Source organism: Lolium perenne, chromosome 5 (genome assembly GCF_019359855.2).
Source record: "Lolium perenne isolate Kyuss_39 chromosome 5, Kyuss_2.0, whole genome shotgun sequence".
In the NCBI taxonomy this organism is placed as follows: Eukaryota; Viridiplantae; Streptophyta; class Magnoliopsida; order Poales; family Poaceae; genus Lolium; species Lolium perenne.
Genome location: NC_067248.2, coordinates 15,600,777 through 15,625,110, shown reverse-complemented (window position 1 = coordinate 15,625,110; position 24,334 = coordinate 15,600,777). Strand labels below are relative to the sequence as shown.

At 43.8% G+C, this 24,334-nt stretch overlaps 1 protein-coding gene across 2 annotated transcripts in view; it reads right to left on the bottom strand.

Moving 5' to 3' along the window:
- Positions 1 to 2,100: 2,100 nt before the first annotated feature.
- LOC127298903 (FBD-associated F-box protein At5g60610) overlaps positions 2,101 to 24,334 on the bottom strand; it is a 39,904-nt gene continuing 17,670 nt past the window's right edge. Inside the window, exons 2-4 of one of the 2 annotated variants that reach the window (XM_051328772.2) lie at positions 2,915 to 3,973; positions 2,644 to 2,778; positions 2,101 to 2,559 (exon numbers count right to left, since the gene is read on the bottom strand). In XM_051328772.2, the coding sequence (XP_051184732.1) occupies positions 2,206 to 2,559; positions 2,644 to 2,778; positions 2,915 to 3,823 (1,398 nt within the window). In that variant the 5' untranslated portion in view covers positions 3,824 to 3,973 and the 3' untranslated portion in view covers positions 2,101 to 2,205. The remainder of the gene's footprint in view (positions 2,560 to 2,643; positions 2,779 to 2,914; positions 3,974 to 24,334) is intronic. The other variant, XM_051328773.2, reaches the window with a different exon arrangement.

Genomic DNA, 24,334 nt, shown 5'->3' with positions numbered 1-24,334 from the left:
CCCTCCGCCGGCGCGCTCCACCCAGAACCCCGCCGCCGGATCCACCCCAAGGCCCGCCGCCGTCTCCACCCCGTGGTTCGCCGCTGTTCCCCCACCTCATCGACGACCGTGCCGCCCTCCTCCGCGCTTCGTCGCCGACCTCAGCGCACTCGCCGACGACCGCGCCGCCCTCCTCGCTCCCTCGCCGACCTCGACGCCCTCGCCAACCTCGACGCCCTCGCCGACCGACCCCGAAGATATGGTGAGCTCACGCCCGTCTCGGCCCTGTTTTCCCCCTGTTCTTGCTCGCTGCAGTATTATTTTCTTCTTTGCCTCATACATGCGAGAGACAAACACCCAATACAGGGAAATGGTGCTGGTTCAGGTAGAGAAATGGCAGGGGTGGGTGTATTTTTGACGGATTTCAGCTCAGGCATATGCCGACCTTGCCAGAATGAGAGCTACATTTTCCATGTTAAAGCTTGCAGACTGGCTGAACCTAAGGCTGCATTTTTCTGAATGTCCAGTTACTGTATTTTGAGGTACTAGTAGCAGTGTCAGTAGCTAATTATCTGAACCTAAGGAAGAAATGCCGTCACCATTTTCATTTGAGGCAGAAATGTGAACTGGAGCCATTACTGCAAGGTCAAACAACATCTTTTTCATTTTCATTTGAGAGCATTGATGCGAAATCTGTACTTAATAATGCTGTGCAGAGTCATGGTACTTAATAACTACATAGAAAGCTGTATCATGATACTATTGGCTGTAATGGGATGGCTGTATCATGATCGCACACACCATTGCCATCATTGGTGCCGCATTAGCAGTCAGAACGTACTGTCTCATAAGGAAAACATATTTAATCTTTTCGTTGGCTTTTTTTTGTTGCAGGAGTTAGGGTAGGAGACCCAGATCCCGACGTTGTCCCGGAGCCCCAGCTGTGCCTACGACTGTTGTTCGACTACTTTCTCTACAGCCGAGGGTGAGCTAAACTTCCATTTGCATCGCTCTAACGTCATGGCTGATAATCAGTGGATGTATAGTGGCCGTATTAGTGCTCATGAAAGAACAGCTGAGTGGGAATGGAAAACTGATGTTTTTGTGAAGGAGGCAGCTCGTTGTTCAAAGGTAGTTCGTCCACTTTGCCCTTGCGCTCAGTGCAAGAGGCGTCTTCGTCAGGGAAAATTTGATATGACTAAGCACCTTTGGTTGCACCGTCGGTCCGGCCGTCGGCGTATCACCGACGCCGTCAGACGGCCGTCTCCGTGGAAATACGATGCCGACGGTTGAGCTGGGCCTACGGCCGAAGAAAAACCGTCGGCATGGAGTAGACGCCGACGGTTGGAGATCCGCCGACGGCCAGATCCGCTACGCCGACCGGAGATACGCCGACGGAGCTACGCCGACGGCCACCGTCGGCACAACAGTACGCCGACGGCTTGCGCATGTACGCCGACGGCTGGTGGCCGTCGGCATATAACCGTTTTCCTGTAGTGTGTACAACCCCGGAGCTCTCCACGTGGTGGCCGTTTACAACTTTAGATGCCCTGAGAAAATCCTATTAGGACGGGTTAGGTTTCATTGCTTTGGCGAAATAGTTTTGATGATTTGGCAAAGCTAACTTATAAATAGAATTTGCAAACAAGATTAGAAAGACAAGAACTAATCGCAAACTAACACAATAAACAAAAATATAAATAGTATATAAATAGTTTGTGATAAGGTTTCAGGTTAACACAAACTTTACCTACTACAGAACAAACCAAGTTTCTTTTTCAACATGGTCACTACAAATGGATCAATTAAGTCCAAATCAACATGTTCGATGTCCCAGAAACCAAACACCACTTGAAACCTTATTGGCTAGGCTCTAGCTGAAGTTACAGAGCTAGTTTACACTTGCCATTGATATGTTCAAGCATCAAGCCAGGAGTTTAAACATTCACTGTATGATTTATTGTCTTCGACTGCAGGTCTGGAGCTACCAATGTTAGTTATTCCTCAGGTTCTCAGTCAGATTGTGTATGGCGCTTTGCCGCATACACTACTGCTGTTGCAGTATATCAGTAAATTAACTATCCACACAGATAAGTTCACCCGTAAATGACTCAACTAATATAAGCTTAAGAAAGATTGTAATTTAGATATACTAGAATTAGTCATAATTTGTACAAAACACAAAATGAGATAGGTGGAACAGTACTTCAGAAGAGCAAACTCAGTTTAACATCTGCGTATGAAAGGATCAGCTAAATCCAAATCGCGGACATGGTCGATATCTAAACGGCCACGCAGACATCTATCAGTTGTGAAACGAAACCGAGCACCTCTTGAAGCCCTGTTATCCAACTGAAGTTTCTTCTGCTCTTTTGAAATGAACTCCTCGTTGGAAGAGTTAACCTCAAATATCATTAACTCCAGAGATTTAGCGTTGAGTACAAAGAATGTGGCAAAGTTGACTTCAGACCAGAAGCCAATGTAAGTTGATATCACTATTGTCTTTAGACGAATATCAAAACATTTGATAAGCTCCCGGTGTTTACGACGCCACAAACAATTTTCCCTTGTTGACCAACCCTGTAAAGAAGAACACAGACAAGTATAAAATTAACAACTTCAACATTAAGTAGATCAAAATGAGTACCAACGATGGAGCATCACCTGAATGTACAGCTTCTCCAAGCACGGAAAGCATTTCATCAACTCAATAACTACATCCAAATTAAGAGTCTCCATACGGATGGCTAAAACCTTGACAGTGCGCACCACCATTGCTAGGCCATCAACCTGCAATCCCTTTATATCATACATGGAATGCAGACAGTATTAGGCCATAGACATGTGCAGCAGAGATGTAATTTCTCCTCCACGCACACACATAACATAGCAGCATGTTATAACCCTCGATAACTATGGTTAGGAGCACAGTTACCTGAATAGCTGTGTAGCCAAACACTAGCCGGGTGGAGATGTCCATGCCATCACTCAGCTGCTCAGAAAGGAAGCCTAATGTCTCCAGTTTGGGCGCGGAAACCACCGATACATGCAGACATTTGTTGCAGAGATCAAGCAACGTTTCAAGGCAAGGGGCATTCTCGATTATGAGTTCATGTAGATGAATCTGACCGACCAAATGAAATCCAGATCCATCAGTCCCACAGCGAGAGATGGCAACGCTTTTAATACTAGGGGAGTTGATCCGGATGGAACTGAATCCAACGGAGTACTTAATGAACAAGCACTCCAGGATTGGGCAAGAGGCAATCAAGCTGTGCAGTGAGTGCTCGGAGACGCTGACATGTTCGATTCCTAGCTGCTTAAGCATGGGGAAGTGAAGTGGTTGGCCGGTGTTGTAGGCGAGGTCACATCCTCCGATGGTGAATACACGGAGGGTGTTGGAGAAGCGGAGGGTGGATGCTGACAACGGACGGTGTGGGCCGTACCATACGTCGAGCTCCTGCAGGTTATCCAGAGCGGCGGACCGGAGCCAGGCGTCCATGGTGGTAGCTGATGTGTAGATGATTGATCCCTGGGTGATACAGAAGCGGCGACCAGGGCCTTGGTGTGAGGAAAGGATGTGCGATACCAAGACAACAGCGAGTTGACCCAGGTCGCGGCATTCAAGGTTAAGAGGAGCGGAACGCCAGAGGTGGCGCCACCGGGAGGCCAGGATTCTGGTGCGGCCGCCGTCCTTGGTGGGGAGGAGGGTGATGATCTCGCCAAGAACGGCATCGGGGAGGGCGCTGATGTGGTCTACGCCTCCTCCATCTTCATCCTTCCCCGGCGACACCGATCTCCTCCTCCTGGAACTAGGACCACCCGCCTCCATTTCGATCTCCATGGGGAACCAGAGGCTAGGGTTTGCCTCGGTCAAGGTCAACGGGCTAAGTGTTGGGGGAGAAGAAGATCATGGAGGCTACAGAGATGCGGGGAATTAGGAGTCGCCGGAGCCAGCGTAGCAAGGGAGGCGGATGAGGGAGGAGCAGGTGGCCTGTCAGGGAATAGGATATGTATAGGTAACATGGGATTATTAGTGGTTTGAGGGCAGTATCGGTATTTCACCTAGGATGTCATCATCTTGTAGATGGCTATGCCTTTATAAGGCTAGCGTTGTATCATGTTCAAATCAATCAAGAAATCAAAAACCTAAATTTATCTTGTTCTTAATTTCTGTTCTTACTTTCCTACACTTTACCTTCACTTCTCTCAATTCTTGTCAAATTCCTGTATTAGAATGATCCTAGCTTGTCAGATCCAATCGGGATCCTGACAAATGGTATCTTCGATTCCATGGAGAGCCCATCCTCCCACTTCCCCACCACCGCACCTGCTTACGACACCTTCGCCGCTCCGGCGTACGCCCCGTTCGCCTTATCCTCCGCCGGCGCCTACCATCACCCTTTCCCCTTCTTCACCGCCCCAACCTCTTTTCCCTCTCCAATTCCCATCCAAATTGACCCAAATCCGCCGCCGCCTGCTACAAGTCCAATTCATGGCGACCTCCACAACTCACATTTTCCCTTCTTTAGGGCATCTCCAACCGGGCGACCCAAACGGACGCGATGGGTCCAAGGGAGACGAGGCGACAAGCGCCCGGACGCGAGCGGACGCCGCGTGCCATCCGCGGCCACGCAAACCTAGCCCAGATTTGGGCCGGGTTTGCGTCGTTCCGAACGCCGCGGCCGTCCGCTTTTGCGGTGCGTCCCCGCGTTGGGCTGCTTTTTTGTCCGGCTCGACCCATCCGAACGCGCGGGCGCGGGATGGGTCGCCCCGTTGAAGATGCCCTTAGCGCCCCCACGGTGGATACATCTTGATCGGTTCACAAATTGTTGAGTGCTCAGATCGGTCGAAATTCAATTTACTGATAAAGAAATAGCATAAATTATTGACATAACTTGCTTGTTTGAAATATTATCCAGGAAGATGCAGATTAATTTAACTTGTTTGGTCACTTTAGTTGCTGGCATGTCTTGTACAACATAAAACCTGAAGCAATTATTGTTTATAATTGTGAAATGTTACATTTTTAGTAAAGGGTGTGGTTATTTTTTTTATAACATCGAGCCTTCGAGCCGGCTTGCAAGCTTCATCGAGCGGGCTTGTCGAGCCTCGAGCCTTGATTTGAAGGTTTAGGCTTGGCTTGTCCGACCTTCGAGCCGAGTCGAGCCCGAGCCAAGCCTTGTCGAGCTTGAGCCGAGCCTGGAGCCTCGAGCTTCAAGTCCACCCCTACCCCCACCAACCTTCCCCTACGCCGCCACATACTCCTACCCGCCTCCCACCTCCGCGTACAAGCCCGCGATTGGCTTTTCCCCCGTCCAAGCGTCTGACTTTTCCACCCTAACCTCCACCGCCATCTCCTCTCGAGGAAATTGCACGTACCAGCAAATCTTGGTGAGATTGTTGCAAGGACCAGTGACTCAAAAATTTCGTTGCAAGAACCAGCGACTTTAGGCGTGATTGCTTGCAAATAGCTCTAGGTGGACCCAGGATTGATTTTTAGTGGGAGCAAAGATGTGCTTAGTGGTGCAAATATTTTTATTAAGTGGGGGCAAATCAATATTTAGCATGCCATAATACAAGGTGGTAAAAATTTGAGTGGGGGCAGCCGTCCCCATTAGCTAAAGGCTGGATCCGCCCATTCCCTCTAATTACTATATTACACAATTAAACAAAACCTGGTAGGCAACCGTTGCCTATATTTTGCCATAGCTATTGCTGTAACAGGTAGCTACATGGAAAGGAAAATAATCAGAATAATATGGCTAAACCCTATCAATGGCATATATATTACTGGTGCACGTCCTTGACAAGACATTACACTAGAGTTGTCAAAATCATGTCAAATTTGTCAATGGTAAGAAAATCGGTAATCGTTAACTGCTCGGTCAGCTTGGGGGTAGCGAATAATCGGAATTCAGACGATTAACTGATTTAATTGGTTGACTATTAATCGGTGCAACCTGCACAAATTAGTCACCCAAAACACGTCTATATAAGAAATAAACAAGCAGTATATGCGTCTCTATATGCTTTCTTCTAGGTCATGAGCGACAAATGACCCACCAGCGGCTACCATTTTCCTTCCTTCGCCCTCTAAAGTTCTCTTTTCCCACCACCTACCCAGGGTACTTGCCCTCTTGCATCTCAACCACCTACCCTGTTTGAAGCCATCCTGGATCTCTTCGACAAGCTCCTAAAGGCGGTCGAGATCTTGTATCCAAGGTTTGGTCGGCAACGGTGATAAATTGTTCATCGACGACGGGAATCAAGCTCCTAAATTTGAATGATATTCTCTTTTAAATTTCGTGGTAAATTATTTTAAATTTCTGCCCTATTAATGGCAGGAAATTCTCTGAACCGACTGTCCAATCAACTCGTGGCATATCCACTACATGCCGCCGGTACACGCGTTTCCTTGTGGCATGGTGTCCTAGCCCGCCCCTGGTCCGGTGGCGGGAATTGTGACGTGGCCAGATATTTTTGCCATTTTTTGTGGGAGCTGCACATACACCTCTGAAGCGAGGATCGTCGTCAAGGTTGCCCACTAACATCATCGTCATGACTATGTAGCGACTCCGACTTCTCCAACGAAACGACCACCAACGAAGACATCATGGTAGCAGCAACATGAAGATCAAGCCTGCCTATGACAAACAAGCCGGTGACTTCTCGCGCATAGCTAGGCAGCTCCGACTCTAATAACGAGTTACGAAAAGAAGATTTGCAAGACCCTCGCCATAGAAAGTTGCAGTCGTTGTACCGTTGATAGGGTTTAGCCATATTATGCACATTATTTTCTTTTCATATAGCTATTAGAATTGTTATGACAAAATATGGAAGGAAAATGGTGAGTCCGCATAGTGTGGCACACAGCCAACATCCGCTTTTGTTGCCAGGTGCAAGGGTGGGTATGACATGTCGTTTAATTGTGCAGTCTGCACTCACACCTAGAGTCGCTGGTCCTTGCAACCAAAGTTTTGAGTCGCTGGCCCTTGCAACGATCTCCCCAAGGATTGCTAGAACGTGCAATTTCCTCTCTCCTCTCCCACTGGCTGCATCGCGATGGAGCCGTACGCGAACGAGTCCCCCTCCACGGCGAAGACCTCCCTCGCGCTGTGCACAGGCGAGAAGGGCGCCGGCAAGAGCGGCAGCGTCCTCCAACTTGCGACTACAGACTGCAAAGGCGGCGGCCTCACCAAGAGCAACGGCGCCGGTGGTGTGTCCATCGCTGACGAGAAATTCGTCCGCGAGCACACGGGCCCTGGGATTTTCTCCATGTCCAACGCTGGTCTTGACCACCACTTCGACACGCACCAAGGCCCATCCCAGTCTAGCTTGGACTCACTCCACGAATCATCAGGAAGCACGGTGTTCTCGTCTGCTCCCTCCATGTTCTCTGCAGCTCCTGCTTATGTTGCCCCCCAGATTCAGAGTTCTTGTATGCAAGGTGGAAGCAGCAATCTGTCTGAGCAATATCTTGATGGACTGCCACACCATTATGGCTTTGATAATCTCAAGCGCCAAAGTGTGTTCCTAGCAGATGGTACTGAGCATAGCTTCTATGCACTACCAGAAAATTATCCGTTAGAGCGAGCTACTCCTGGTCCAGTGTTTGACGCCTGTGATGATGAAAGGAATGGTTGCTTATCTGAATTTGTTGGTGTGTTTGTTGGCATCCCGGAGCAGCACAAATATGAAGAGGAGAGTGACCAATTTGCCAAGTTCTTCCACAAGGCATCCGAGAATGCATACAGTGAAGATTATCCAGAACGAGTATCCAATGCATTTGATGTTGGCACAAAGGGCTGCACCGATGTGTTTGTTGATGTGGTTGACGGTATTTTGGAGCAAAAGACACATGAATATACTAAATCCAGCAAGTCTTTAGAGGAGTTAGTCAAAGCATGGCTTACCAAGTGTTTCAGCAAGGCATCAGATAATGTGATACCACCCCAACAACCTCCCATGTCTGCTACTGCTAACCAAATGCAGTTTCAGGCGTTCGAGAGCATGCCAAATTATGATGTGTATGAGAAAGAAGATAGTGATTGCATAAATATTATCTCAGTTGTGAGGGATTACACCCTTGAGCTGCAGCAACAAGATGATGGGAAGACATGGAACTATCCAGTTCTGAAGGCCTCCGATTCAATTGTCACAAGATCTAGCCAGCTCAGTATTGATCATAGTATGAGAAAACTGAGGCTGCTATGGGATCCAGGAGTTTCAGCATTTCCAGTGACCCCTCTGAATAATAGCATCAGCAAAGAAACTATGGGTAATGAACTTGTTGGGCTACGGTCAGCAGTACTGGCAATTTCTCCTTCCATGATAAGACCGACATATGGTCCCAATTTGAACATCAGGTCATTGCATTTGGAGGAGTATCTGATGATGAAGCTATGCTAGATATACCACCAGCTAAACCACCCGAGAGGAATGATATAACTGATTCATTACCGCAGGGTATTCTAATGGTTGTACTAAGGGATGGGAATTCATCTGGATACACTCAGTTAAACTTCTTGAGCTGCAACAGTAAGCAAATCTCAGTTATGCAAGCTATACAGGTTACATGTAACTCACGTGAAGCTATTCTAGCTTGGCAAAGAGCTAACTTGCAGAATTTGCTCACCTGCATATCCACCAATGATACTGAACATACATGCGTCTTTCTGAAGTTTTTGCCATGGAGTATTGAAAGATCGAGATGTCGCCTAGAGGGGGGGGGGGTGTGAATAGGCAATTACAAACTCTTGCGGATTTGTCTTGTATGAATGCGGAATTAAACTATCGTTTAGTTTACAAGCACAAACCCTAAATATGCTAAGCTCAACTAAGTGTAACAATAGCAACTAGAGCTAAGCAAGATAGGCACAAGATATATGTAGCACAAGTGATAGCAAGATATATGTACTTCAAGCACGATGGCTATCACAAGGAAAGAGAGCTCGGGTATAGAAATAACCGAGGCACGCGGAGACGAGGATGTATTCCCGTGTTCCCTTGCTTTGCAACAAGGTACGTCACGTTTGGAGGAGTGGAGGTCCCACGAAGGATTCCCCGCGCCACGAAGGCTCACCCTATTCTCCGAACCACACCCACGAAGGATGATGGCCCTTTTCTTATGGTTAGCTTTTCCTCCGCTCCGGAGATGGCAAGCTCCACAACCACTTCACAAGCTCCACGAAGGAGAAGCCCGGGCCTCTTCACAATCTTCTTGAAGAGATCACCGGAGCACCAATCACCAAGCCAACTAGGAGGTCACCCTCCAAGAGTAACAAGCTCACGGTCTCTCACTCGAACAAATCGTGGTGGAGAGCTCAACACTATGCAATGATGCAAAGCAAGAACACCGGAGGTGTTCAAGTCCTTCACACTCAAATCCCACCAAAGCAACGAATGCTAGGATGAGATTGGAGAGGAAGAACAAGGGGGAAAGTCAACCAAAGACTCCAAGATCTAGATCCCAAGAGATTCCCTCACTTAGAGAAGAAACGGTTTGGTGGAAGTGTAGATCTAGATCCCCTCTCTCAAATCCTCAAATATGAGCAAGAATGGTTGGAGGATTCAAGGGGAAGAGCAAGTTCTTCAAATAGTAGCAATGGAGGAGAGAGAATGGGAAGAACTAGTTTGGCTCAAGGTGGAAGAAGCCTATTTATAGCTAAAGGGGAAAAATAGCTGTTGGGGGAAAAAGACAGAAAATCGGGCAGAAAAAACTAGACAGAAAACGGCCCAGCCGGCCGCTGTGCCGGCCGGCCGGATTTGGCGCCGACCAGCCAGCTGGGGGTCCGGCCGGACCGGCCCAAAGAACCGGATCGGGGCAGCAGCCGCGCGGGCGAGTAGGCAAGGGGCGCCCAGGCGCACGGGCTGCGCAGCGGTGGGACGACGGGGCGGAGAGGCCCAGCCCCGGCCAGGGCGCGCGGGGGCGCGTGGGCTGCGCAGGGGCACGCGGCCGCGTGGGCCGAACGGCGGGAAGGCGGCCCGGAGTGGGTTCCGGCCGGGCCGGGGAGGCGCCGGCGGCCGGTCGGTGGACCGGGCCTGCTGCCGGTTACGGGCCCAACGCCCCTGGATGTGGCCCGGAAGGCACCAGCCGAAACCCCGGCGCGGACCGGGTGGGCCGGTGGCTGGTCCGGTCTGGCCGGCCGGTCCGCTGGCCTCTTTTTTTCTTTTTCTCTTTATCATTTTTCCCTTTTTCCTTTTTCTTTAATAACTAATGCTCCCGAACTCCGATTCGCATGAAACCAATTTTGTTTGGAAGATAACAACAAATGCTATCTTATAGAAAGTGAAAACCCAAGAATCTGTAGAAGGGGATTTTATCATGAATATAAAAGGTAGAACCTTATATCATGAATAACCGGTAAAATCACCCAACCTCGAAAACGCAATAGAAGATGCATGTGAACTCCGTTTTCGATGAACTTGGGCTTGTTGTAAAGCTAGCAACAAGCTCAAGAACCTCACACCGAGAAATACCAAGAAGCAATAAGAATGTGCAAAGTATGCAAAGGATTGAGCTCCCTAAGACGATGTGATCAAGTTACTCAACCGAAAGCCCCTCTTAATAGTGCGGCTATCTATCCTATAATCCGGTCTCCCAACATCCACCTTGAGACCGGTAAAAGGAAAACCTAGCAAGGCCATACCTTTGCCTTGCGCATCCCATCACTTGATCATTGTCGCTTCGTGTATACTCAGAAATGCTCCCCCATACACTATGATGGGAAAGCTCTATTGATGCACATCTTCACATGTTCACTATCACCAAATGGACGGCAAGCTTCAAGCATGTGATCCACTCAAGATGCTCATCTTGAACTTGCCCAATTCAACCTTGTATCTTCTCATACTCACTTAAGATAGAGCATGGCTAATATTGAGTTCCACATAAGAACTCCATCTTCATTTCTTCTTCTTGATCATATCACATATATATCTTCATACCGATGATCTTGATGCCAATACACAAGGTATATCTTTATCTTCATGGCATCCATACTTGAATCCAACACATGGAGAGCAAGTAGTACCTATGGAATATTCCTTCATATAAACTCAATGAAAACATTAGTCCATAGGGGTTGTCATTGATTACCAAAACCACACATAGGGGCAATATACCCTTACAATCTCCCCCATTTTGGTAATTGATGACAACCACAATAAGAGGATTTATATAATGAATATTAGTGACAAGTACGCAACTTATCCGAGAATAAGTTGTATACAAGAGGTTGTATTTGATATGGTCAAGTAACACAAAGCAACTAGTCCATATCAAAACCGGCTCTACTCACACAACTACAACAAATGCAATGGATGTGAGTAGAACCAATATATATAGAGAAAACTCCCCCACAATGTATGCACGTGTGATGAACATGAATTCATTGCATACATTGTCAAGATTAACCTTTGGGATAGTTTCCACTATATATATACAACCATGCAAGACATATAAATATGGAATGCATGAGAGGCAAAACACTTAAGCACAAACCAAACTTAAGTATAAAACCATTCCCTTAAACCCTCTAAACTTCTCCCCCATTGGCATCGATTGTCAAAATGGGTGAAAAATTTAGAAGGCCAATATAATGTGAGTTCCTCCCCAAAGTGTGCACTTCTCATAATTTGAGTGGAATCAAGTGCACATATCCAATGATGAATACTTGAAGGAAGTCAAACTATATTGAGGATCAAAGATTGCATAAAGACAACATGGTGAAGTGAGCTTCAATAAATAAAGCAAGCAATCAAAGATCCAGTTGGACAAACAAAGATATCATGATAAGAGAGATATAGTGCTCTAAATAAGAAAGCTCCCCAAGGTTCGTGCACAATTTATAATGTTTGCATTTGAATACAATATGCACAAACATGGAATCCTCACTCCCTATATATCATTTAGAACACAACTAAGATAAAGTGAATATGCTTATCAAGAACAACTTGAGTCCAACAATTACGAGATATGAGTGCATGAAGAAAAACAAATAAACCAAGCACTCATAAATCTTCTTTACCAACAACACTAAAATCAAAGGATAAGAAGATGGTTGGCAAAGAACAAGGATATTGATGGCGTGTAACTCACACGTTCGTTGGGAACCCCAAGAGGAAGGTATGATGCGCACAGCAGCAAGATTTCCCTCAGAAAGAAACCAAGGTTTATCGAACCAGGAGGAGCCAAGAAGCACGTTGAAGGTTGATGGCGGCGGGATGTAGTGCGGCGCAACACCAGGGATTCCGGCGCCAACGTGGAACCTGCACAACACAACCAAAGTACTTTGCCCCAATGAAACAGTGAGGTTGTCAATCTCACCGGCTTGCTGTAACAAAGGATTAACCGTATTGTGTGGAAGATGATTGTTTGCAGAAAACTTGAGAAACGATGTGCAAGAGATTGTATTTCAGTAAAGAGAATTGGACCGGGGTCCACAGTTCACTAGAGGTGTCTCTCCCATAAGACAAACAGCATGTTGGGTGAACAAATTACAGTTGGGCAATTGACAAATAAAGAGGGCATGACCATGCACATACATATCATGATGAGTATAGTGAGATTTAATTGGGCATTACGACAAAGTACATAGACCGCCATCCAACTGCATCTATGCCTAAAAAATCCACCTTCAGGTTATCATCCGAACCCCCTCCAGTATTAAGTTGCAAAGCAACAGACAATTGCATTAAGTATGGTGCGTAATGTAATCAACAACTACATCCTTAGACATAGCATCAATGTTTTATCCCTAGTGGCAACAGCACAACACAACCTTAGAACTTTCTCATCCTTTGTCCCGGTGTCAATGCAGGCATGAACCCACTATCGAGCATAAATACTCCCTCTTGGAGTTACAAGCATCTACTTGGCCAGAGCATCTACTAGTAACGGAAAGCATGCAAGATCATAAACAACACATAGATATAACTTTGATAATCAACATAACAAGTATTCTCTATTCATCGGATCCCATCAAACGCAACATATAGAATTACAGATAGATGATCTTGATCATGTTAGGCAGCTCACAAGATCCGACAATGATAGCACAATGGGGAGAAGACAACCATCTAGCTACTGCTATGGACCCATAGTCCAGGGGTAGACTACTCACACATCACACCGGAGGCGACCATGGCGGCGTAGAGTCCTCCGGGAGATGATTCCCCTCTCCGGCAGGGTGCCGGAGGCGATCTCCTGGATCCCCCGAGATGGGATCGGCGTTGGCGGCGTCTCTGGAAGGTTTTCCGTATCGTGGCTCTCGGTACTGGGGGTTTCATCACGGAGGCTTTAAGTAGGCGGAAGGGTAGGTCAAGAGGCGGCACGAGGGGCCCAGACCATAGGGCCGCGCGGCCAGGGCAGGGGCCGCGCCGCCCTATGCTCTGGCTGCCTCGTGGCCCCTCTTCGTCTCGTCTTCGGACTTCTGGAAGCTTCGTGGAAAAATAGGCCCCTGGGCGTTGATTTCGTCCAATTCCGAGAATATTTCCTTACTAGGATTTCTGAAACCAAAAACAGCAGAACAAAGAATCGGCACTTCGGCATCTGGTTAATAGGTTAGTTCCAGAAACTGCACGAATATGACATAAAGTGTGCATAAATCATGTAGATCACATCAATAATGTGGCATGGAACATAAGAACTTATCGATCCGGCGGAGTCGTATCAGCATCCCCAGCTTAGTTCTGCTCGTCCCGAGCAGGTAAAAGCGATAACACGAGATAATTTACGGAGTGACATGCCATCACAATCTTGATCATACTATTTGTAAAGCATATGTAGTGAATGCAGCGATCAAAACAATATATATGACATGAGTAAACAAGTGAATCATATAGCAAAGACTTTTCATGAATAGCACTTCAAGACAAGCATTAATAAGTCTTGCATAAGAGTTAACTCATAAAGCAATAATTCAAAGTAAAGGCATTGAAGCAACACAAAAGAAGATTAAGTTTCAGCGGTTGCTTTCAACTTATAACATGTATATCTCATGGATATTGTCAGCATAGAGTAATATAATAAGTGCAATAAGCAAGTATGTAGGAATCAATGCACAGTTCACACAAGTGTTTGCTTCTTGAGGTGGAGAGAAATAGGTGAACTGACTCAATATTGAAAGTAAAAGAATGGTCCTCCATAGAGGAAAAGCATCGATTGCTATATTTGTGCTAGAGCTTTGATTTTGAAAACATGAAACAATTTTGTCAACGGTAGTAATAAAGCATATGTATCATGTAAATTATATCTTACAAGTTGCAAGCCTCATGCATAGTGTACTAATAGTGCCCGCACCTTGTCCTAATTAGCTTGGACTACCGGATCATCACAATGCCTTTGTTTTAACCAAGTGTCACAAAGGGGTACCTCTATGCCGCCTGTACAAAGGTCTAAGGAGAAAGCTCGCATTGGATTTCTCGCTATTGATTATTCTTCAACTTAGACATCCATACCGGGACAACATAGACAACAGATAATGGAATCCTCTTTTATGCATAAGCATGTAACAACAATTAATAATTTTCTCATTTGAGATTGAGGATATATGTCCAAAACTGAAACTTCCACCATGGATCATGGCTTTAGTTAGCGGCCCAATGTTCTTCTCTAACAATATGCATGCTTAACCATAAGGTGGTAGATCTCTCTTACTTCAGACAAGACGGACATGCATAGCAACTCACATGAAATTCAACAAAGAATAGTTGATGGCGTCCCCAGTGAACATGGTTATCGCACAACAAGCAACTTAATAAGAGATAAAGTGCATAATTACATATTCAATACCACAATAGTTTTTAAGCTATTTGTCCCATGAGCTATATATTGTAAGGCGAATGATGGAATTTTAAAGGTAGCACTCAAGCAATTTACTTTGGAATGGCGGAAAATACCATGTAGTAGGTAGGTATGGTGGACACAAATGGCATAGTGGTTGGCTCAAGTATTTTGGATGCATGAGAAGTATTCCCTCTCGATACAAGGTTTAGGCTAGCAAGGCTTATTTGAAACAAACACAAGGATGAACCGGTGCAGCAAAACTCACATAAAAGACATATTGAAAACATTATAAGACTCTACACCGTCTTCCTTGTTGTTCAAACTCAATACTAGAAATTATCTAGACCTTAGAGAAACCAAATATGCAAACCAAATTTTAGCATGCTCTATGTATTTCTTCATTAATGGGTGCAAAGCATATGATGCAAGAGCTTAAACATGAGCACAACAATTGCCAAGTATCACATTACCCAAGACATTAATAGCAATTACTACATGTATCATTTTCCAATTCCAACCATATAACAATTTAACGAAGGAGAAACTTCGCCATGAATACTATGAGTAGAAACTAAGGACATACTTGTCCATATGCTACAGCGGAGCGTGTCTCTCTCCCATAAAGTGAATGCTAGGATCCATTTTATTCAAACAAAACAAAAAACAAAAACAAACCGACGCTCCAAGCAAAGCACATAAGATGTGATGGAATAAAAATATAGTTTCAGGGGAGGAACCTGATAATGTTGTCGATGAAGAAGGGGATGCCTTGGGCATCCCCAAGCTTAGACGCTTGAGTCTTCTTGATATATGCAGGGGTGAACCACCGGGGTATCCCCAAGCTTAGAGCTTTCACTCTTCTTGATCATGTTGCATCATACTCCTCTCTTGATCCTTGAAAACTTCCTCCACACCAAACTCGAAACAACTCATTAGAGGGTTAGTGCACAATAAAAATTAACATATTCAGAGGTGACACAATCATTCTTAACACTTCTGGACATTGCATAAAGCTACTGGACATTAGTGGATCAAAGAAATTCATCCAACATAGCAAAAGAGGCAATGCGAAATAAAAGGCAGAATCTGTCAAAACAGAACAGTTCGTATTGACGAATTTTAAAATGGCACCAGACTTGCTCAAATGAAAATGCTCAAATTGAATGAAAGTTGCGTACATATCTGAGGATCATGCACGTAAATTGGCTTAATTTTCTGAGCTACCTACAGGGAGGTGGACCCAGATTCGTGACAGCAAAGAAATCTGGAACTGCGCAGTAATCCAAATCTAGTACTTACTTTACTATCAAAGACTTTACTTGGCACAACAAAACACTAAACTAAGATAAGGAGAGGTTGCTACAGTAGTAAACAACTTCCAAGACACAAAATAAAAACAAAGTACTGTAGGTAAAAACATGGGTTGTCTCCCATAAGCGCTTTTCTTTAACGCCTTTCAGCTAGGCGCAGAAAGTGTGTATCAAGTATTATCGGAGAGTGGTGTATCGTTATTATGAGCTCCCCCATCCGCAGTGGTACTAAGGGCTTTGTCAATTTTAGGCCTATAATAATACTTCTTTGGTTTAGGCACTTTAGAGACATACATAAACTTTTGCTCCTTACCCACATAAGCTTTCTCCTTATATTTAAAAGAAGAAAATGTTGAACCCAAGGTTCCCATAGCCTTTTCAAGTTCATCAATCTTATTGATTTGATCATCATGGACAACACAAGTTCCTAGGACACTAATTCTTTCATCAATTCCTCCTAAGGATTTATCAAGTTCATCAGTTTTATCAAGTAACATTTCCAATTCAGCTTCAATACTTGGAAAAATTTTCTCTATGGTTTCCAATTTTTTCATAACATCTTCAAGAGAGATTTCAGTTTTAAATTTATCAACAGGGGGTATTCCAAATAAACTCTCAATAATGCAACTAGCTTCTAATGCAGGAGTACTTAGGAAGTCACCTTTTGCGAGACTATCAAGAACATATCTATTCCAGCTAGAGATACCAACATAAAAATTCCTGAGTAAAATAATGGTGGAGTGTTTCTTAGTGCATCTATTATGGGCATCGCTAATTCTATACCAAGCATCTCTCAAACATTCTCCCCCTCGTTGCTTAAACGTACGAACTTCAACTTCAGGATTACTCATTTTAGTAGTAGTAAATAAAACAAACTAGATAAAGTAAATGCAAGTAACTAATTTTTTTTTTGTGTTTTTGATATAGCAAACAAGATAACAAATAAAGTAAAACTAGCAACTAATTTTTTTGTATTTTGATTTAGTGCAGCAAACAAAGTAGTAAATAAAACTAAGCAAGACAAAAACAAAGTAAAGAGATTGAGAAGTGGAGACTCCCCTTGCAGCGTGTCTTGATCTCCCCGGCAACGGCGCCAGAAATTTAGCTTGATGGCGTGTAACTCACACGTTCGTTGGGAACCCCAAGAGGAAGGTATGATGCGCACAGCAGCAAGATTTCCCTCAGAAAGAAACCAAGGTTAATCGAACCAGGAGGAGCCAAGAAGCACGTTGAAGGTTGATGGCGGCGGGATGTAGTGCGGCGCAACACCAGGGATTCCGGTGCCAACGTGGAACCTGCACAACACAACCAAAGTACTTTGCCCCAACGAAACAGTGAGGTTGTCAATCTCACCGGCTTGCTGTAACAAAGGATTAACCGTATTGTGTGGAAGATGATTGTTTGCAGAAAACAGTAGAACAGTATTGCAGTAGATTGTATTTCAGTAAAGAGAATTGGACCGGGGTCCACAGTTCACTAGAGGTGTCTCTCCCATAAGACAAACAGCATGTTGGGTGAACAAATTACAGTTGGGCAATTGACTAATAAAGAGGGCATGACCATGCACATACATATCATGATGAGTATAGTGAGATTTAATTGGGCATTATGACAAAGTACATAGACCGCCATCCAACTGCATCTATGCCTAAAAAATCCACCTTCAGGTTATCATCCGAACCCCCTCCAGTATTAAGTTGCAAAGCAACAGACAATTGCATTAAGTATGGTGCGTAATGTAATCAACAACTACATCCTTAGACATAGCATCAATGTTTTATCCCTAGTGGCAACAGCACAACACAACCTTAGAACTTTCTGTCACTGTCCCAGGTGTCAATGCAGGCATGAACCCACTATCGAGCATAAATACTCCCTCTTGGAGTTACAAGCATCTACTTGGCCAGAGCATCTACTAGTAACGGAAAGCATGCAAGATCATAAACAACACATAGATATAACTTTGATAATCAACATAACAAGTATTCTCTATTCATCGGATCCCAACAAACGCAACATATAGAATTACAGATAGATGATCTTGATCATGTTAGGCAGCTCACAAGATCCGACAATGATAGCACAATGGGGAGAAGACAACCATCTAGCTACTGCTATGAACCCATAGTCCAGGGGTAGACTACTCACACATCACACCGGAGGCGACCATGGAGGCGTAGAGTCCTCCGGGAGATGATTCCCCTCTCCGGCAGGGTGCCGGAGGCGATCTCCTGGATCCCCCGAGATGGGATCGGCGTTGGCGGCGTCTCTGGAAGGTTTTCCGTATCGTGGCTCTCGGTACTGGGGGTTTCATCACGGAGGCTTTAAGTAGGCGGAAGGGTAGGTCAAGAGGCGGCACGAGGGGCCCAGACCATAGGGCCGCGCGGCCAAGGCAGGGGCCGCGCCGCCCTATGCTCTGGCTGCCTCGTGGCCCCTCTTCGTCTCGTCTTCGGACTTCTGGAAGCTTCGTGGAAAAATAGGCCCCTGGGCGTTGATTTCGTCCAATTCCGAGAATATTTCCTTACTAGGATTTCTGAAACCAAAAACAGCAGAAAACAGCAACTGGCACTTCGGCATCTTGTTAATAGGTTAGTTCCAGAAAATGCACGAATATGACATAAAGTGTGCATAAAACATGTAGAGAACATCAATAATGTGGCATGGAACATAGGAAATTATCGATACGTCGGAGACGTATCAGATATCAAGGTGATGGATTAGCCCTCTTATGTATATGAGTTTCTAAAGTGGACAAAGTGATCCATAAAGAAACATGCACACACGAGAGGTTAATAAAGTAAATAAGACAAGATATCCAAGATGAAGTCATAGAATATACCAAAGGATGTTTGCTTAAAAAGCACATATAGCCTATGGCTCCAATTTTCACTTATGGTATATGAATGAGCTTCAACCAAGTAAAATCTCAAAAGCATCACAACCAACAATAAGGGAAGTAAAGCTAGTTGGAGTGTTTCGAGAAAAGCAACAAGTATCATAAATACGGATTTATTTCGCAATTTCATCAATATTGCACATAAGACTTCTTTGAGGAATTAATATGCAATAAATTGCTAGAGGGCATATTTGGGATAGGTGAATCATAAACATGATTTATATATATCTATATATCCCCATCATATGCATCTTCTCAAATTACTCAAGTGTACAATAAGAAGTTTTCTTTTAAAAGGATTTTTCAAGAACCTCAATATTTTCGAAATAAGGAATTTCATGTCAAGATGCAACCTACAAGAGGTTGGATGATATATGAGTATGCATGAATAAGATACTTGTTACCGAGATAGCAATGGCTTGATGTAGTAGATAAGAGTTCATCGATCATCCTAGCTTGACTCCAATTCTCATATGGTGATAACACCTTCCTTATAGATGAGACAAGCCTCCATTGCATCTCCAATGTACCTAAAACATCATTCAAGTACATCTTGGCCCCCAAACTTATTGGGTCCAACATGGTTAGACAACCACAATATATAGGACACACTCCATGTAAATATGTGCATATTTAGATGAAATTTGAACTTTATGCACATCTTAGCCATTTAGGATTTGATGGAGTATACCCTATATAATGGATCAAACAAAGCAAGCATGCTACAAATATAAACAAATTACATATAAGCACACATAAAGACTTTAAAGATCCAAGGAAGATATACTTTGGACAAAACACCAAATGAATCGAATAAGGCATAAAGGTGTAACCAAACAAATTTGTTGTCCAAATTATATCAAAGACGCAAATCACAAAAGATTTGTTCAACAAAGTTCAACAAATGAACTAAGAAGAAACCATTGAGCATAAAGGATGAAATAAAGCAAACATGCTCAAGGATATATCTCATTCAAGCAAATAGAATATGTAAGAAGGAATGAGATAGCAAACTCCCCAAAAGAGCAAGGTTCAAACAAAATAAACCAAACCCTATACACTTTTCACAATGGCACAATGTACCGTAAGGAAAAGGTTTGTCTTCCAAAACAAACACTTGATGTGAATCAAGAGAATTTATCAAAAGATTTTTCAAAGGGACACGGAAGACACGTGGGAGCAACAAAGATTTCTTGGAAATAATATAAGGAAATAAGAAGCAATCCAAGGTGAAGGTGATCCATAAATTCAACCACATATAAGGTTATCAATTGTCAAAGACAATGAGTATATTGGAAATAATTTCCGGTGGTGAATTGACAAGGATAGTAAGGATCAACTTCACAATAAAAGGCATAGGATAAGTATATAGAATTAAGCACTATGCATGGATGAAGATTCTTGATAGCTTCAATTAGTCAAACAATCACGCACGGCAATGATTAGAATAACTTGAAGCAAATGGTGTCCTAAATAAGATATAGAGATATGTATTTGAGGAAAACCGTACCAAGGATCTCTTACTCAAACAAGAACCAAAAGATGAGCAATAAAAGCTTTTTACTACAAGTGGAGCTTGTTTGAGCAAACATGCCACCTAGGAGCAAGATAATTAAGAGCATCAACTCTAAGTGGCAAAACCTCATATGTTCACATTTTCTAGGCTTGTGATATGTACAAAACATATTACTCCCCCATAATGTGATAAAACATTTCTTCTAAACAAGAGGCAACTAAAATTCAACAAGAGATGATTAATGGACATTAAGAATTTGAATTTCTCATGAGTATGACACACCACATAGTGACTAGATAATCTTGCAATATCAATACTAAGTGGTGGTACCCCCATACACACATTTTAAAGAAAGAGAGATGCACAATTGATGTCTACGCCCCCTCCTTTTCCTGTAGACAGTGTTGGGCCTCCAAGAGCAGAGGTTTGTAGAACAGCAGCAAGTTTTCCCTTAAGTGGATCACCCAAGGTTTATCGAACTCAGGGAGGAAGAGGTCAAAGATATCCCTCTCATGCAACCCTGCAACCACAAAGCAAGAAGTCTCTTGTGTCCCCAACACACCTAATAGGTGCACTAGTTCGGCGAAGAGATAGTGAAATACAGGTGGTATGAATAAGTATGAGCAGTAGCAACGGTGCCAGAAAATAGCTTGCTGGCGTGTAGTTGATGGTGGTAGTATTGCAGCAATAGTAACGCAGTAAAACAGTAAACAAGCAGCGATAGCAATATTTAGGAACAAGGCCTAGGGATTAGACTTTCACTAGTGGACACTCTCAACATTGATCACACAACAGAATAGATAAATGCATACTCTACACTCTTGTTGGATGATGAACACATTGCGTAGGATTACACGAACCCTCAATGCCGGAGTTAACAAGCTCCACAATTCAATGTTCATATTTAAATAACCTTAGAGTGTAAGATAGATCAATACGACTAAACCAAGTACTAACATAGCAAGCACACTGTCACCTTCACACTATGTAGGAGGAATAGATCACATCAATACCATCATAGCAATAGTTAACTTCATAATCTACAAGAGATCATAATCATAGCATAAACCAAGTACTAACACGGATGCACACACTGTCACCATTACACCGTGCAGGAGGAATAAACTACTTTAATAACATCACTAGAGTAGCACATAGATAAATTGTGATACAAAACTCATATGAATCTCAATCATGTAAAGCAGCTCATGAGATTATTGTATTGAGGTACATGGGAGAGAGATGAACCACATAGCTACAGCGGAGCCCTCAGCCTCGGGGGTGGATTACTCCCTCCTCATCATGGAGGCAGCAATGGCGGTGAAGATGGCGGTGAAGATGGCGGTGGAGATGGCTCCGGGGGCAATTCCCCGTCCGGCGAGTGCCGAAACAGAGTTCTGTCCCCGAATTGGAGTTTCGCGATGGCGGCGGCGCCTGGAGTCTTTACGGAGTTTCGTCAATTGGTACTGCGTTTTTAGGTCGAAAGGGATTTTATAGGCGAAGAGGCAGCGCAGGGGGCACTGGGGCGCCACACCCTAGGCCGGCGCGGCCGTGGTCCGCTGCGCCGCCATGTGGTGTGGTGGCCCCCTGGCCCCTCTCCGACTCTTCTTCGGTGTTCTGGAGCCTTCCGGGAAAAATAGGAGGTTTGGCGTTGATTTCGTCCAATTCCGAGAATATTGCCCGAACAGCCTTTCTGGAACCAAAAACAGCAGAAAAAAGAAGCTGCGCTTTCGGCATCTCGTCAATAGGTTAGTTAGGAAAACGCATAAATATGACATAAAATGTGAACAAAACATGTCGGTATTGTCATAAAACAAGCATGGAACATCAGAAATTATAAATACGTTGGAGACGTATCAGCATCCCCAAGCTTAGTTCCTACTCGTCCTCGAGTAGGTAAACGATAAAAGATAATTTCTGAGGTGACATGCTACCAACATAATCTTAATCATACTATTGTACAGCATATGAGATGAATGCAGCGATTAGAAACAACGTAAATGCAATGAGTAAACAATTGAATCATATAGCAAAGGCTTTTCATGAATAGTACTTTCAAGACAAGCATCAATAAGTCTTGCATAAGGGTTAACTCATAAAGCAATAAATTCATAGTAGAGACATTGAAGCAACACAATGGAAGATTAAGTTTCAGCGGTTGCTTTCAACTTGTAACATGTATATCTCATGGATAGTTGTCAATGCAAAGCAATATAACAAATGCAATAAGCAAGTATGTAAGAATCAATGCACAGTTCACACAAATGTTTGCTTCTTGAGGTAGAGAGAGATAGGTGAACTGACTCAACAATAAAAGTAAAAGAATGGTCCTTCAAAGAGGAAAGCATCAATTGCTATATTTGTGCTAGAGCTTTTATTTTGAAAACATAAAGAGAGCATAAAAATAAAGTTTTGAGAGGTGTATGTTGTTGTCAACGAATGGTAGCGGGTACTCTAACCCCCTTGCCAGACAAACCTTCAAAGAGCGGCTCCCATTTTATTTTATTTTTGGATGGCACTCCTTCCAACCTTTCTTTCACAAACCATGGCTAACCGAATCCTCGGGTGCCTGCCAACAATCTCATACCATGAAGGAGTGCCTTTTTATTTTAGTTTTATTATGATGACACTCCTCCCAACCTTTGCTTACACAAGCCATGGCTAACCGAATCCTTCGGGTGCCGTCCAACAATCACATACCATGGAGGAGTGTCTATTTTTGTTAATTAATTTGGGACTGGGAATCCCATTGCCAGCTCTTTTTGCAAAATTATTGGATAAGCGGATGAAGCCACTAGTCCATTGGTGAAAGTTGCCCAACAAGATTGAAAGATAAACACCACATACTTCCTCATGAGCTATAAAACATTGACACAAATCAGAGGTGATAAATTTTGAATTGTTTAAAGGTAGCACTCAAGCAATTTACTTTGGAATGGCAGGAAATACCATGTAGTAGGTAGGTATGGTGGACACAAATGGCATAGTGTTGTTTGGCTCAAGGATTTGGATGCATGAGAAGTATTCCCTCTCGATACAAGGTTTAGGCTAGCAAGGTTGTTTGAAGCAAACACAAGCACGAACTAGTACAGCAAAACTCACATAAAAGACATATTACAAGCATTATAAGACTATACATCGTCTTCCCTGTTGTTCAAACACCTCACTAGAAAATATCTAGACTCTAGAGAAACCACTCATGCAAACCAAATTTTAACAAGATCTATGTATTTCTTCACTAATAGGTGCAAAGTATATGATGCAAGAGCTTAAACAAGAGCACAACAATTGCCAAATATCAAGTTATTCAAGACATCATACCAATTACTACATGTAGCATTTTCCGTTTCCAACCATATAACAATTAACGAAGCAGTTTCAACCTTCGCCATGAAAATTAAAAGCTAAGAACACATGTGTTCATACGAACCAGCGGAGCGTGTCTCTCTCCCACACAAGCATTTATTCAAACAAAAACAAAAATAGAAACAAACAAACAGACGCTCCAAGTAAAGTACATAAGATGTGACCGAATAAAAATATAGTTTCAAGAGAAGGAACCTGATAATTTGTCGATGAAGAAGGGGATGCCTTGGGCATCCCCAAGCTTATATGCTTGAGTCTTCTTGAAATGTGCAGGGATGAACCACCGGGGCATCCCCAAGCTTAGACTTTTCACTCTTCTTGATCATATTGTATCATCCTCCTCTCTTGACCCTTGAAAACTTCCTCCACACCAAACTCAAAGCAAACTCATTAGAGGGTTAGTGCATAATCAAAAACTCACATGTTCAGAGGTGACACAATCATTCTTAACACTTCTGGACATTGCTCAAAGCTAC